At 44.4% G+C, this 16,923-nt stretch overlaps 2 protein-coding genes across 2 annotated transcripts in view; both read right to left on the reverse strand.

The window, feature by feature from the left end:
• LOC135254662 (sorting nexin-25-like) overlaps nt 1-9,049 on the reverse strand; it is a 29,063-nt gene extending 20,014 nt beyond the window's left edge. Inside the window, 2 exon segments of the mRNA XM_064335015.1 lie at nt 6,157-6,241; nt 8,142-9,049. Coding sequence (XP_064191085.1) covers nt 6,157-6,241; nt 8,142-8,474 — 418 coding nt within the window. The 5' untranslated portion in view covers nt 8,475-9,049.
• Nucleotides 9,050-12,143: 3,094 nt separating this feature from the next.
• Nucleotides 12,144-14,936, reverse strand: slc25a4 (solute carrier family 25 member 4). Its single transcript, XM_064335017.1, has 4 exons — nt 14,717-14,936; nt 13,327-13,813; nt 13,039-13,179; nt 12,144-12,917 (listed from the first exon to the last, which is right to left on the reverse strand). The coding sequence occupies exons 1-4, from the start codon at nt 14,825-14,827 to the stop codon at nt 12,760-12,762; spliced, it is 897 nt and encodes a 298-aa protein (XP_064191087.1). The 5' UTR covers nt 14,828-14,936; the 3' UTR covers nt 12,144-12,759.
• Nucleotides 14,937-16,923: the final 1,987 nt, after the last annotated feature.

The following is a 16,923-nucleotide window of genomic DNA, read 5'->3' on the forward strand; positions in this document are numbered from 1 at the left end:
GGTGTTATTTTCACACTTCAAAGCATGGATGGCTCTTCCTTGTAAATCACCTACCCTGACTCCAAGGGGAAGGGGAAGGAGTGGACAATGTAAAAATAAACCCAAAATATAGGCTACAAGCACTGAGATGGCCTAGGCAATGCCCAATACAAAATCTGTCCACAAGTACTGACACTGGATCAGCTGGCCTTGCTCTTGTCTCCCAGCGTTACAGCTGATGACAGGGAAAAGGGGTTGGGACTGCTGATCCTGGATCAGTGCAGTCTTTGCAAACAAAAACAAAAACTGAAAATACACTCACACACTTATATGAGCAAACAAATGGTTAAATCTTTACACAAAACACACTGTACATGCGTGCTAAAGGTACGAACCAGCAGTCACAGGCAGAAAGGGCTCCAGAGTAAGCATCAAAACCAGGCAGCTGTGACGAGGGGGGTTTGATCAGGTCACCATCTGTAACCCACATTGTGTTTTTCTACTTAACCAGCCCTACCCGTGGCACTATGTTGAGACGTGAGCCAGTTTCACTTCTGCGCTTTTCTCCTGTAGCCTCTACGCCCACCGGCTTCCTCCCAGATGTGCTGCAGACCAGCAGAAGCAGGCTTCTCACTGCGGGAGGCCAGGCACGCTCAGGAGGAAAACAGCTTGGAGTTTACAGCGGCGCACAAGCAGTGTAACTTCCCCACGGGCACCTTTCTATCCTGACGCATCTGCGCAGGGAAACGGCCGCTCTCCAGCCCCGAGCGCTTTATTCAGCGGGGTGGGGGGTGTAAAAACAGGCGCCCCTGGCAGCACCGTGCCACTGAACCGCAGGCCACATCGTACTGCAAACATCCCCCCCCTCCCCCACCCCCCGCCAAGCAAGGGTTACAATAGAATGCTGCTGAAAAGGGGTTGCCAGGTGACAGACGAGTGACAGTGCAGCTAAAAGCTTGCAGACAAACTGGCTGTGGGCAGCCTCCGTTTCAGTAGCCTATATTCCACCAACATAAAACAATAAATGAAGAATAAACAAACAATCGTAATCAAGGAACATTTCGATTACACCCCTCTCCCCATTTGAATCTCAATACCTGCACTTAAGGATTAGCTTGACACCATTACACACACATTGATACTCAACTCATCATGTCATTGTCAATGTGTTCCTCTCTATGAAGGACACACAACTGCACCGGATGCCATACCTGGGCTTCTTCTAGGATCGGTTTCAGGCCCTTTAACGTTTGACACGTTTTTTCTTCTTAATTGTCGGCTATTTTATACAGCCAGATACTTTCGATCATCGTCATAAAATCAGGGAAGGTCCACACTTTTAGTGAAGGTGGCCACACAAGCCACAGGCGCTAGGGCTCGTAATCACACCAAAAGAAACAGGAAGTCAGCACACGACTCAAAATTTTGCTTTTGGGAAGTTACTGAATTTCTTAAATACATTACTCACTCTGACGCAGAACTTCTGCTCGAAGCTGGTTACTTGAGCACTGAACCAAAAACACACTGTGCCTGTCACAGCTCAGGTAGGCGGCAGTGTAGTATAACGGGTAAGAAGCTAGTCTTGTAACCTAAAGGTCGCAGGTTCAATTCCCTGGTTGGACACAGCCTTTAGTTTGTACGCTTGAGCAAGGTACTTAACCAGCATTGCTTCAGTATGTATCCAGCTGTATAAATGGATGCAATGTAAAAAAAGTTGCGTAAGTCGCTCAGGATAAGAGTGTCTGCTTAATGCCTGTAACGTTACTTAGAGTGATAGTAAATGTAAATCCACGAATAGCTTCAGACGACATTGTACGGGGTTATTATGGTATGTATTACGGCATAAAACATAAAACAATCACCCGGCCACCCCTTCCTTCGGCTCGGAGGGGTGTGCAGTCACCCTCTCTCCCTGGCCCGTGCCACGGCGGGTTTCGTGCCACCCTGAAGGGGCGCGGGCTCCAGAATGGGGCCACGGTCAGGGCTCCAGAATGGGGCCACGGTCAGGGCTCCACACGGCTGATCAGCACCGGGGGAAGTGCTGTTTTCTGTGGGCTGTGCATCAGCGTCACTGTCAGCAAGCACTCAGGGCCATTTACACTCTCCTCAGACACGCCCGGCCATTCAGAACACCATTCGCACCGCGCTCTTGATGAGGTCGATAACTGCCATGGCAACTACAACCGCAATGGTGAAAAGAAAAAGAAGAATATTCTTTCATCCCCACCTTTTCATGATGCAGATGAGAGTCAATTCAATTTCATTTGAATAGCGCTTTTCACAGGCACCGTCGCAGAGGCGCTTTTCTTACTCCTCTTCGGAAAGTAAGAAAGGAGTAAAATGGAGGATAATGAAAATGCTCCGCTTGCACTTTCTCACACAAAATGAATAAAAGTTGGACAGAAAAACCTCAGGATTCAGTGAAAACGTGCCACGCACAGCCGTATGTTCCAGCCAGATGAAACACTTTTTAATGTTCGGAGCGTTTAACCCAAAAACTAGCTACACCTGGGATTTGATATTCGTGCTTCCGTACACTTTTTAACCAAGGACATCTCATTTAGAAAGATTCTCATCGTCCAAGATTCTTAAAAACACAAAAGTGCAGTCTTTGAAGAAAATACTGAAAACACACTCATTTAAAAGAGACTTACATGAGCAAACAAATAGTTAAATCTTACTCAAAACACACTGTACACTTACTGCGTGCTAAAGGTACAAACCAGCAGTGTGATTCATGATTAAGCACAGAGAAACAGACCGAAATGCAGCGGATTAGTCTAAGGTTCCCGGTGGCATTGCGCCTGTTGTTCAGCTTGGTAGGCGTGCTGCTTGCACATGACCCCTAAAGAGGTTTAAGGAAAGAAAGCTGGAGGGGACGGGACGGGGGCCAGCACACAACCACACAGCCGCCCAACCTGACTGACTCAGACCCGATTCAGGGGCACAGAGACGCCCCCCAGCCCACTGTTTTTTTTTTTTTTTTCCTTGTTTATCTTTTCTACTTTTTTCTCCCAATTTGGAAAAGCTTCAGTTGTATTTGTCAGGGTTCCACAGTGCTCCCAATCCAGAAAATGTATGTGTGCTTACTGGAAAAATAATTTAGGAGAACATCTACTAATTGGGATGCATCACTTTGAATTTAAATTATTTTAGCTAAGGAGCATGCGCTCTTTGTAGAACATGCTGGTGTAGAGCCCTGTTTGCAGGCCTCCTCATCGCTGTCCTCCATGCGTGTGTGACAGGGGAAACGGTCATGTGACCTCTGCAAAGCGTACGTCCACAGCCACCGCTTCTTTTCCCTCCACAGCGCGCCAGCTGGTGCCAGACTTCACCTGCAGGTGCGCCTGACAGACCAAAGGGCACTGGGCATGACCTCGCGCAGAGCAGTGACCAATCAGCAGCCCCTTACTGCCTGACTGGCCACAAGGACCCCTATTCCCCTATTCACCGAATGGATACCGGTGCAGTACAAGGGGTAAGGAACTGGCCTCGTAGCCTAAAGATCACAGCTGTATAACTGGGTACCATGTGAAACAACGCTGCAGCTGTGTAGGTCACCCTGGATAAGAGCATCGGCCAGATGCCCGTAATGTAATGTAATGTGATGAATGACGCTCTGTGTCCGTACATAATGACTCACCACAAATGCTTTATTAAGCAATTACCTCGTTTCATGTGTCCTCTCTGAGTTATCGGACAAAATCGGGCGTTTTATTGGAGGTTTTACTAGCCCTGCCCCGCTACAGCTGAAACTGTAAGGGAAATGTCACATTATCTGCTCACATTGTTTCTAATCTAATACAGTTTATGAGCCATTTGTTCAGTGCAGCGGAGTGGTTTGTGTTGAGCGCATGTGAATACACACGCCTCAGGACTGGAGCCATATCTGAGCCAGAAAACTGAAGATTACATTACAGTTATTTGGCAGGCACATTTTTTTACAGCTCCCTGTAGCCCAGGGGTGTTCGATCTTATCTGGGTGTTCGATCTTATGTGGGTACAGGTTTTTGTTTTAACCCAGCACTAAGACACCTGATTCAACTAATTAACTAATCATGGTCTTCAATCGAGTAGAATCAGATGTCTCAGCCCTTTTTGGAAAAGAGTGGACACTCCTGCTCTAGGCCCAGGATGAGCATTTTCCAGAAAGGCAAAAGAGGACAGGCGTTTTTTCATCAAACAGCAGTGCATTTCTTTCACTGGTGTCAGGCTCAGTATTCCACTGCAGCACAGCCTGCCATAGGGCTGGAGCCTGCAATCCCCCAGCAGACCCGCTCTGCCCCCACATCTTTACAAACGGCCCAAAACGCCCTGTGTTCATTTTGCGTTCCTTTACGTGATGAATGAACACAACCGTGAACCAGCTACGGCTTCTACAGCAACCACGTGATTTTCTCCCCTGAAAAATGCCAGATGATTAATCTTGTTTTCGTAATTTGTTTTTTCAGCGCTTGGGTCAGGGTTTGCTTGTAAGAGTCATAAAGGAAAGCGAACGGGCGGCCGGTTTAATCTTTCACACGCAGTGAGACGAGAGCAGAGTCTAATGACCGATGGCGTCAAAAAAACAGAGGCTGACAAACTGCAAAGGAGGCACCCGCACTGTGATAAAGCTAGTAATCGATGCACAGACCTGAAGACGTCTTTGATTACACTGCTTTTTAATAGACATCATGACTGACTGCACCAGTCACACAGGAACGAAATACATCAGGACAGATAGCTCATTTATTTAGACTCTTTATTAGATAAATTCAGAATGCCCAATCATATTCATAAGCCTGCGCCATTACTTTCCGTCGCTAGGCGTCGCTCTGGAGAAATAAAGCGGACGTGCAGTCGGCAAATCGCAGGCGCGGCAACGGACCAGAGGAGGCGCCGTCACACGAGGACACAAGTCCACCAGCTGGATCCAGCCCCCCATCCCCAACCCACCCACCCCCTCATTGATGCCGTTGCCAATTACACACGGCCCCATAAGGCTGCCGGTACCACACAGCAGGGGGGCACCCCACGCAATGAAACAGCGAGTTTTTAATCAGAGTGGTTTCCAGGTAGCCTCCTGCTGTGGTACAGATCTAAACGGCTGTTGCGCTGTAAAAATCCGCCTCATCTCGAGACACCTGTGCACTGCAGAAGAGACTGGCAAAGAGCTGAGAATGCTGCCATCGACCGGGATGCAGCGCATCGATCCAACCAGGCCCTCTGAGGACCCAAACAGGAAGTAGACTTGGCACTATCTTACAAAGCAGACATCAGACCTCCAATTGCATCTGCCCTGCAGTTTGTGCATCGTCATTTTGGGTCATCTCAGGCGCCAAAAGAAGCTCTGTGGCTGGGGAGGATGCACAGAAGACCGCTCTCAGTTATAGGATGTGCATTTGCAGAATGACCACCTGGGTCATTTTCCTAAAGCAAAAACATTTTCTCGAGACAATGCGACCGGTGATAAGCTCTCCAATAATAACCAACGCTGGTACTAGACGCAGTGATAACATACTGGCCTAATAAGAGCTGGAATAGCAGCATTTTCCTTAGACAAGCCCTGTTCTGAGGAGCTGGAGACACCTCCACAGTTCTTTTAAGAAGCAGGAGAGGAAGAGCGCGAGCGCTCAGTTTGCTTCTCTCAGAAACCTGATCCGCACGAATCAGTCCTGACAGACCGACACCCGCAGCACCACAGAGAGAAAGCTCCGGTCTGTGATTCGATCAATAGTGATCAATAGTCCCAGTAATGACACAGGATGGTATGCCGCCCCCTCCTCAAAGGAGAATTTAACTACATTTTTGAGGCAGCACTAGATAATCAGTCGATAGGTATGACTCTCCCGGGTCTCTTCTCCAACAGCTACAGATCATTCACCAGAAATATCAGCCCCATAGGGATTAAATGAGGACCTCAACTTTGAAGATGAAACGCTCCTCACCGCCACAACACCCCCTTCCCCCTTCAAGCGATCCTGTGATTTTCCACTGTGGTTTCAACGCCTGAAATGGCAGTCCCCACACAGTGTGGGCCTCCCGTTAAGCCTGCCCTAACACAAATACGACAGGCGAACGAGCCATGAAAGTGAGGGCAGAGTTGCCTCAGTGTGTCCGCTTACAGCTACAGTACACGCAAACTGGGCACGGGCCAGCGCACCCATGCCCTTGAGGCCCGGGCTCAAGGTCACTCACCTTCCTTCAGGGCCTTGTCCACGTTGTGCGAGATCACCACCCGCCTCATCTGCACCAGGTCCGCCGAAGGCCCCGGAAAGCGACCCTGCAGAACAGAGAACGGCGCCATTACAGCACGTCTGGCATCTGTGCGGGATCCTCAGCACAAGCCATTAAAGGTAACTGATGTGAATATATGGAAATCAAATGTCACGCAGGCAGTCAGAACTATTTTCATATTCCCGAGACAGGAAGAACTTGATGAATGATGAATCTGAGGCATGTGCAGTCACAGCTGCAGGAGAGATTCAATCTAACCACAATGTATTTTGTCCTTAGCTTTAAAAAGTCTGTCCTTCAGTATTTTTTGCTTTATTTAGACAAAGGGAAAGCAGGGAGAGTAACAGACAGAGAAAGGATTGCGCTTCAGAAAATGCACTGGTGGGAATCAACCCCCCAAACACAAAGCGGATAATACCTTGAGAGTCAGCTGCCTTACAGACTCTCCCACACACCTCACTTTATCCTGAACTTCTGAGAAACACATTTAAGGCTCCCAGGTTCAATACACCACAGTCACTGTGAACTGGGGAGTGTAGCTAGCTTTGCTTCATCAACCCATGAAGCAAAGAACACTGACTTTTGAAAAAACATTCCGAAACACTTTGCTTCGGTAAAGCCATCGCTCAAAATGCTGACCAAATCCCCCAGACTGATGGATGGCAGCAACCGCAGGGACCTCAGGACGCTCCCCTCCGTCTCGCAGACAGCGGCAGGGAGCGGGTGATGAAAACAGATGCGATTTCAACACACCGTGTGCTCTGTCCGTAACAGGGACGGGACGTGACTAGGCCAGCACTGCTAGGCACCCGCTCACCCATCCAGCACAGGGGACGCGTCAAACCCAGTTCATTTCCACATTAGTCCTTGGGCCCACGTACATCATTGCCGCCAGTTGAGAAGTGAGGATGGTGCGGAGGCGGGGGCCAGACCGTAGCGCTCACTGTGGTAATGCAATCGCTCTGATGGGTTTCTCTGATCAGAGGGGTAGGGCGGGGACCGGGAAACGGCCGTGCTCGGACTCCGCTTGCCATCAGGCTGAACCGTCTCAGCCACGTCGACCCGACCGCACTGCTCTATGCGGTGCAGTGCTTGAGAAAAGGCTTGTGGTTTCTAAACGACACAGCCTCGAGGCTACTCTGACACAGTAGCTTTGTGGCTTTCACACACGCAGAAAAAAAACTTAAGTGTAAGACAGGCTGCCAAACAACATCCTGCAAACATGCATTTGTTGTTATTTTAAGCGTGCTTGTGGGAGATTTCAGTGTCCGTTTTTGAAGACATACTGCAATGTGAGGTCGCCAAAAGGCAGTGGAATTCCTACCATGACAACTCTTATCTCCCAGCAACCAGCAGGCCTATCATTGGATGGGAAGGTCCAAACGGACTAAAACCCACTGCAGCACAAACATGGAAGCTTGTGGAGTTTTAATTATTTATTTTATTTATTTGTAAACTAGTGAATTTTAAAGCATGCAGATCATCAGGTTGCTCTGCAAAATCAGAGAATTGTTCATTGTCTCTGTCCTTTGGCAATTGTGGAATCATTCATTAAAAACCAGTGATTTTAGATTGACATATAAAAACATGCTACATGGCACGTAGTCAGGGAAACATCGACCTTGAAAAGCAAGATTTCTAAACACAACTGAACTAGAAATAGGGTCTTAAATGTATAAAAAATACAAGGTAGTTCTGAACAAAATGGAAATAAAAAGAATTTGGACAACACATATTTAGCCACACCCTACGGATGGACAGAGGGGGCTTACTTTCGCTGCACCTGTGGTTGGCACGGTATCAGCCACACCATCACTATAATTACACATGCTTGAAAATGCTGGTCAACCTTAAGAACTACGCGTAGAGAAATAGCGCACTGTCACTTTCGATCAGACATAAAAAACACAGCTTGGGCAGTTGGCTATTAAAGTTGTAATGCTTACCATCATCTTATAAAACAAATCCAATAAGTGCGTCGTATTCCTGTTCACTGTATCAAACTTGTGGATTTTAGGGGAACTCTTCTTCGCAAGTAGCACAAAACATCCAAGCAAAAAACAAATGAGGACGAAGGACACGTAAATGAAAAGGTTCAAGAAAAACGATGTCACTGTAAACCCCCCGTCACCAAACTGGAAAAGTGCCACTGTTGCAAGACCGAGGGTAGCGGCCGCCAGAAAAAACGGGGAAGAGGAGGAATAAACTGTCCCGGACGACGTGGAGTCATTGTCGGGACTGCGGCTACTGCTCCTACTAATGGTGCCACCAAAATGCATTCTGATTGAAATGACATGTCCCAAGTCCCGACAAGACGACGGACTTCACGCTTCTTACACTGGACTGACCTTCATTCAAACCGTTACTTCTAGCTGACTGAGTGTGTTACGGGGTAACTGATTCCAACAGAGCAACAACAGTTCTCTCGCTGTGCGCGTGTGCTCTAGGTGCACCATTGTACCTAACTAAAAGCATACATTATATATTTGTAGTAGAAAGAAGTTATGTGGTCATCTTAAAATGTTCGATGTCGGAGACAGCAGTTGAACAATCGATAAGCAGGTGAGGTGATTGTTGTATGTTCCTACAAACGGAAGGCTAGCCGGAGAGCGCGAGCTACCTTCGGTCAATTAACGGACAAACAAGAGAGCTAGCTATTTTCGGTCGTTTGGTTGGCTTCTTGGGTCCATAAAGGCAATAAATAATAAGCAAAAAACTTTACACAATTCAGCTAATTTTCTTAATTATCCACCAAATGACATGCTTGACACCTGTATGTTAAAGTAGACGACCCATCTCAATCCCAGAGTTTCCTGTTTCTTTTTTCAGAACAGCGTATCAGCAATCCGGGAGGGCAAGCATACACACACTGGAAAGTGTTGACCAATCACAGTGCTCGCTATAACGTAAATAGTGACGTTTACTACCAGTGGTAGCGTTTAGGGCGTCACGCTTAACACAATTCATTGATCAGTATAGTAAGTAGATTGGCTAAAGTTGCTATACGGACACTGAACGGAGTGGTGGGGGTAAATCACTTAATTTTATTTTTAGTAAAAATCTGCGTTGCGTGACGATTTTACTAAAGATTCTTAAGGTACTACGTCAGTTAGATCGAATACAGCTACATATTTCTATGAAAACTATATTGAAATGGCTAATGTGTGGGGCGTTGAGGAAAACAATTACCTCTTTATTCAACAGTCAACGCTTATCCCAAAAATATCAGTGTGCTACTCATTGAGAAATCATCGCCTAAGAAACAAGTAGGTACATCGGTTCAGTGAAGTTGATAATAATTGATGTAAAACAGTAGTGTCAGTACCCATACTGCCAACGATTAATATCCTAAATTCTGATTATAATAATCTATTTGTGCATCTGCAACAGGGTTCTTCGCGGGTTCGAAATGAAAGAAAACTGTAAAGCGTCTCCGTCTTTGTGAGTTTTCTGTAAAAAGCACATTTAATTTGAAGGAAACATCTTAGAACATTTTATTAGCTATAACGATGCCCAGATATCAAAACAAAGTGAAACATCCGGCTTAAATATTGAAATAAACTTGTGAAATGTTTCAAGGCTCTGATATGGTTGGAGTGGCGTTTTAGTCCCATCTACTGGAAGTTAAGGGAAACTCCAGTCCTGGAAGGCCGCAGCGTCCACTGGTTTTTGGAGTGTTCAAATACCGTATCAAATAGGTGTCAGGAGTGCTACGGTCTGCTTAATATTGCATGCTTTCTAGCCCTGTTAATAACAAGAAGATCCCAATTGTGCTTGACGGAGTGGCGAAATTGCCTCTAATGTCCTCGAAATCTACGAGAAAATTTAAAGGGAATTATGTAGAAGTCAAAACTCTTGCTGGCATAAGCCTAAAATGGGGAATTTTAATCAATTATTTTGACGTAAAATACAAAGTATAGAATATAAGGAGTAGCTAACTATATACTCAGATCAATATGGGATCCTTGAGATCCTGGGGAAATGGCTACTTCGGTGTGTGATGAAGAACACCAAGTAAAATTCTTTATTTATAGGGGCAGAGCCTCAAAAAAACTACATTTACAGTTATTCCTTATTAGTTAACCAGGAAGTATGACCATACTTATATTAGTCTTGAGAGTATCTGTTTTGCTGAGACTTCTTTATTAATTTACCAATGGCTCTACAAGATCGAAGTTTAAAGACTTGGGATCAAACACTTGAACCCTGTCAGTGAACAGGCAAGATCTGAAAGCAGAGATGGGCTAACAGAAATAGATGGAAACAGGTGGTTGGGGGGCATGGTAAACCAGTTTGACATTACGGAAGGCCCGGCCTCCTCCTGGTGACACTGAGAAGGACGGGCAGTCTTCTAAGGAACACCCCCCCCCCTCCCCCTCCTCCTCCTCCTCCTCCTCAAAAAAATAACCCCAAGTGTCATGTCTGCTGCAGTTTTGTGAATCAGAGCTGCTTCCCAGAAGTCGTGGCAGTGATGTTCCCACTAGTCCTGGCATTCCCCATTACAATAGCATTTCCAAATACATTTCATTTCACATGTTGAAGAGCACACATGATAAAATAGTCCACTAACCTGCTATTTTTGTTCTAACCCACTGAGCCCTAACCCCTAATATATACGTATACTTGCGTACATAAATACACATAGATACGCAAACACACACCTACTGGAGAACCATTACCTCAATGTAACTAAATGTCTTGAGAATTTTATCCTCCATTATTGTGTGATGTAGTTAAACAGAACACTCTGTACCAAGTACAGTGGCTCCCTGCTCTCTATTCTTAGTGCAGAGTAACTGAATATGGCTGAAGACCATGTTCATTTTATCCACTGCCTTCCATGAAGAGATGGCATTCAAGTCACTGCATACGCACACTTCAGCCCACAGAACCTATTGTGAGAAATTGATAAGATCTTTTTTTTCCCCCTTCAACAAAGGTCCCTCTGGTCGTGATTGAAATTGGACCAACTGGTTTTTATGTATGCGCAAGAAACTGAAATGAAAAACGTGTGAAATCAAAAAGCAGTCTCCATAAATGTAAAATCCAGGGGGGTCCTCGTGGTCTCATTTGCGTAAACTGGCAGAGCGTGATCTCTGGGCTATTTCCAGCTCCGCTGCTTTCCATGGTTTCTGCTTACGTGGGCATTTCCAATGGACAGTGAAACCGATTTGCGCGAGGCGTGAGCGTGAGCTGCTTGTGACTTTCTGAATCGTAGCCGATGATTATTTTTATACTGAGTGAATCGCTTTTTTTTTTTTTTTTTACAAACTCCACAGCATTTTCTCCCTATCCTGTTTAAGTTGGCTGCATTTGGCATAGGTGATTTTCTTGTCTTGTCTGATTTTTTTTCTTGCATTTTTCTTTTATTTTGTAGTGACACACACACCTGGTTCCCCAAAAAAAAATTTTTTTTAAGTTCACAAATTGTCCTTAGCAATGCAGCCTCAGTCTTTCCTGTGATCTGGATGGCCTCTCCTCTTTTGCAGTCAGCACTTGTATTACTCTGAGACAGCGCCTACATGTGGCTGTCCTTGGCAGCACAGAGCTAGGACACTCTTAAGATTTCTGGAAGGACCACATCCCTTTCCCAATAACCCTTTCCCCCAGGGACGAGCGACAAGGGATGAGCTGTCGGTCACCACTCATGAAACCATGCAACCAGGTATTTTGTCATTCGACCACTAAGCCTCCTCGAAATATAAATAAATGAATAAATACTTAAATAAATAATCTGGGTAGGAACTGATGTGAAATAAAACGTTTAATAAGTGAAAAACATAATTTGAATTATAAAGTCATTTAACTTTCCAATGCAAGTGTCATTAAATACAAAGTAATATGACATTGGAAAGTGAAATAAATCATGTTTTCATAACAAGCCGGACTATAATCCTGCCTGTAGTGCCAAATAAAGCTTCACTATAAAAGAAAAGGTCCAAGCAGAATTTACTTAAATTATTTCCTTATTTTTATTCTTATTAAAAGAGCACAGGTTGGTAGCACCACAAGAAAAAAGGCCTTGCTGTACAGCAGTTGCTCCAAAAAAAAAAAAAAAAAAATGTTATGTGTTGTGCGAATGTGGGATGAGTGATCTATTCCAAAGAATCACTGAATTCTTTACACTATTATTTCCTGTTTTTAATGGGCACCAACTCTCCAGAACAGACCAGACACGTGACCATGCATTTACATATCAGGCACTGATAAAGATATGTACAGATTCGAAAGGGACATAATTCCATTTTCTGCGACATTGGTCAGAAGGACATCTCCTTTTATTGTTTACATTAAGGCATTTTTTCTTCTGCAGGGCACATTACAAATTAGTGCATATGGCAAGGTTAAAAGAGCAGTGCTAGACCAATAAAATAGAGTAAGTCACAGACTTGTAGTTGATGTTGTCTTCGTTGTGTTTGCTCTCCAGGTGTAGTCGTCTTTTGGCAGACTGCAATAAATACAAAGCTAGCCCTGCATTCACTATGGACATGTTATTACTATTTCTCACACGGTTAAGACTCATGGAGGTTGAAGGATTCCTTCAGTGTAATAGTGAATGAATGTTTATGTGTATTTCTTTATTTCGTCGTACAACACCAGTACGAAAGCTCCGCCCATGCCCCTGATGACATTAGACCATGCGCCCTTGAAGAAGGCCCTGGATCCTTCATCCTTGAGTATCTTCTTCCAGCAGTCAATTGTGCCCTTGTACATGATGTCAGCTGTTTGAATCAATAAATTTATGCAATTAGTGAATATTTCCTTTTGGTGATATGCGTATAATTTATTTTTAAAATAAAAACGGAACAACGTGAATGAATAAGCAATTAGGTTGTGGCTCACCTCCTTTGCGACCAGATTGCATCATCATACGCCGTCTTACAGTGTCGAACGGGTAAGACACGAGGCCAGACACAGCAGTGACGGTTTGGGCGATCATCCAACTGACAACGATATGTACGTTCTTAGGATCTGGCATCATACCTGGAAAAATAAAAACAATGATCAAATTCTATGCCTGTTTAATTATATGAGGTTAAGCCAAAGTTTATGTGTCATTTTAAACTAATATAATGCTTGCACATTACAAATACTCGTAAATATTATTATTATGATTATGATTATTATTACCTTTAGCGGTATCATAGACACCGAAGTATGCAGCTCTGTATATAATGATTCCCTGAACAGAAACGTTGAATCCGAGGTAAAGACCCTTAAGGCCATCGGATCTGAAGATCTTGGCGATGCAGTTGCCCAGGCCGCTGAACTCTCTCTCCGCAGCGCCCTTGCCGATGTCGGCCGCAAGCCTGGTTCTGGCGAAGTCAAGTGGGTACACGAAACACAGGGAGGTGGCACCTGCAGCTCCTCCAGACGCCAGATTTCCTGCGAAGTAGCGCCAGAACTGCGTTTTCTGGTCTACCCCTCCGAGGAAAATCTTCTTGTACTTGTCTTTGAAGGCGAAGTTGAGGGCTTGGGTGGGGAAGTACCGGATGACATTGGCCAGATTTCCTCTCCAGAACGAAAGGAACCCTTGCTCCTTAGGGATTCGCACTACGCAGTCCATAATCCCTTTGTATTGTGTTTCTACCGTGATCTGTCTGCTGGCATGTTGGACCTGAAATTATGGAAAAAATCGACAGGGTTGTTAAAATAATAAAGCTGTACGTTTTACAGATGGATTACACGTGACACAGCTTTCAAACACCACATGAAGGCCGGTATGTAACATCTGGCCATTTTCATGTAGAGGTCTGCTACTGTGGGCCTATTCATGCATCAAAGTAATATAGTGATAATGCTTAATTGTTTACTTTGCAGATAACGTGCTGTCTATGAATATGACCTATTGGTAATGCATTTATTTTCCGGTTGGTGCAGGATAAACCCTGTCCCTCTTCGCTCCACACGAGCACATAGCTTATTAAGTATTAGGTTGCGCGGGAGAGGTCTGCAGCTAAATTTAGTTACACATTTATACGTGTACACTGTCGGTCTTCGGACAAGCACTGCTATGCGTCTCCTCGTGCTGCTTAAGTGCAAGAGAAAACAGCGGAATGTATAAAAAACATATTTATAGATCAATTGTCTAAGCACGTTCAAGCGCGTGTTCAATTCTATTGTCTGTGTACCTAACCGCTCATTGTAGCGAGACAACAGTACAGCGTAGCGGTAGAAAAGAGGACGTCCACAAAATCTGTAAGAAAAAATAGCACCATGGAGAGCGAATCAAAACGGCAAACGTTTCCTTATTTAGTGCTACTATCCTATAGCCTGTAGTCATATCATTATACTGGTAAAATCGAGTTAAAAGACCGTCTCACTTGTTTCAGTTGTGCTTGTTGCATAGAATTTAGATATAAGGCCTCAATTATGTACATATACGCATCGTCAATGTACGATTCATGTGTTTTGGCCTTAAACTAACACCAGGCACGTTGCTCATTATGTATTTAAATGTCACCATCACCTGGAAACAGGTAGGCATAAGTCCTACACGATCTCAACCTAACCATCTCACCTGCAGCAATAGTTTCACCCTCTCAATTGGGGCTACAGCAGTCTTGGAGATAGCAGCGGCAATGCCACCGGCCAAAAAATCCTTAAGGAAGCTGACAACTGCGTCCGACATTTTGTGTTCCTCTTCACCAAGTAGAGGTCAGACTTGTAAAGTGCTCGTCCCGTGTCCCCCCGAGTGCTCTCAAATAGCAGAACTCCCCACCAAGTGGAAGACGGCTTTCCTTACACCTTAATATATCCAATCTGTCTATCGCGAGATGCTAGCTTGATGGAAAGACAACTGGTCAAATAGATTGGCGAGTCTAAATAAATTTCCTAGGTCACAGTTCAAACTACACGCCATGTTCATTGAAAAAATCCAAAAGATACTTCGGGGACGTTTAAAGGACAAATTAAAGTTAATTTTCACAAGGTAGTGAATACATGGTATGCCAAGATTGTTAGTGGGCACCTTTTCGAACACAATATTTATTTAATTTAGAGACGTAAAGCCTGTTGTATCGCAGGATTTCTATGGCCACGTGTTAAAAGTTAGATTTATATCGTTTTAATTTTTTTGCTACAAAAAATTCTATATCCTGAAAAATATGTCGACTTTATGTCACAACGAAACAAGCCTTAAACAATATGAAGCATTGTTGACCTGCATTTACCTTATGTCACTGTAATTAACGATGAAGCGTGGAGATATCATTTCAAAACAATACGTATTTTTTCGGTATACATAGACCTACACGATATTGCTAAAGAGCGATTGGGTACAAGGATTCTTATATAATGCGCAAACTATTATTGGACTTCTCCATTGCTCAACAATGTCCTTTAAGGTTGATAACGTTCAATGTCAAATGTTGCACCTGACATTTATATATGACATTTAAAAAGGCCTAAGATGTGTTTTATCTGTCACGTTTGTCCACGTGCCCTTGCACCTTAATAAGAGTAGCTCAGTAATTTCTATGGTCAGGACAACGGTGATTTCAAAGTGCAAGGCCTGTTTAAGAGTTTCAGAAGTTACAACGCTTTAATGCTTCATTCATGCACCCGCCGGCTATAATCTGGGGCGTCCTGAGCGTGAATGTACAGGAAGCAAAGGACGACTTTCCACGTGACGTGACGCAATTTGGGAGACGTCTGGTACGGTGCAGGTCACCGCGCCAAAAACGTTGTGCACTTGAAGGGTAGGTAGACTGTGCTATTGTGCTATTATCAATGTGCAACTGTGTGGAACAGTACGGTTTGCATTATTGAATCTGATTCTGTGATGTGGTCTTGGGATCCGAAAAACTTCTGTAAACTGTTCTTTTATTTTTTTAACTTCAGGTACCTTTCCAAAGTGTGCTGTACTTTTTTCTAGGCATAATCTGTGCTAAAATGACCATGTGCTCCTGTACGCATCTGTTGTAATCATAAGCACTCCGAGGGTGTCAGGACAAACACATATAGTTTTGAAAAGAAAATGTATCCCTCCAGCGCATATGCACAAACCAATGTACTGTAGCATGCATGTTTGGGTATTGTTGCTTGGCTACAGAAGAGTAGTTTCCTAAGGCATCTCTACCTTGTTTTGCGCACATTTCTAAAACAATAGCCTGTGGAAAGACGAGTCTATAATTAAAGGTCAGATGAGCCCAAAGTAGAGCAATTTACTTTCAATACCTTAACAGTACTTTCCTTGGTCCACCAATTTCCATACAGCAATGGGGTCAGATAGTGTATCTGCTTCAGCAAAATCAGGGTCAGGGACCACTTCTGTCACTCAATTTCAAACATACCACATATTTTGGGTTGGAGTGTCGTGTGTTGTGAGAATGGAATTTGATTCAATTTAATAACCAGAAAATATAAAATAAAAATGTTTTCTTTTGCAATTAACTCTGAAAGAATATCCTTGCCAGGAATTCCCATATTTGTACGATCACCTCAAATGAATGAGTTTTCTTGAGATTGTCTGCTTCTTTTGGGGTTGAAAGCCAGTTCAGAGACCTGAGATGAACTGAATCGGTACTTTGTGTACTGGTAAGTGCTTCTCCGGTTGCGTCGGCGTAACTTGGTGTTGTAGCACAATTACATTTGCGGCTGCTTTTGTACCAAGTGGGTGCACCGGCTGCATAGCAACCCAGGCATTCAATTCTATTTACTGGCCCCATGTCGGGTGCCATGTAACACTGGCCCACTTTCAAAGACCATTTTAATGAGCACAGTTAG

Source organism: Anguilla rostrata, chromosome 5 (assembly GCF_018555375.3).
Source record: "Anguilla rostrata isolate EN2019 chromosome 5, ASM1855537v3, whole genome shotgun sequence".
NCBI classification, from domain to species: Eukaryota; Metazoa; Chordata; class Actinopteri; order Anguilliformes; family Anguillidae; genus Anguilla; species Anguilla rostrata.

What these genes read in the sequence shown, in the direction of transcription:
- slc25a4 (XM_064335017.1), bottom strand. Translation starts at nt 14,827, where the DNA reads ATGTCGGACGCAGTTGTCAGCTTCCTTAAGGATTTTTTGGCCGGTGGC. An exon ending in GGGTGAAACTATTGCTGCAG is followed by an intron (nt 13,814 to 14,716) that starts GTGAGATGGTTA and finishes CCATAATTTCAG; the next exon opens with GTCCAACATGCCAGCAGACA. An exon ending in TGTCTATGATACCGCTAAAG is followed by an intron (nt 13,180 to 13,326) that starts GTAATAATAATC and finishes TTATTTTTCCAG; the next exon opens with GTATGATGCCAGATCCTAAG.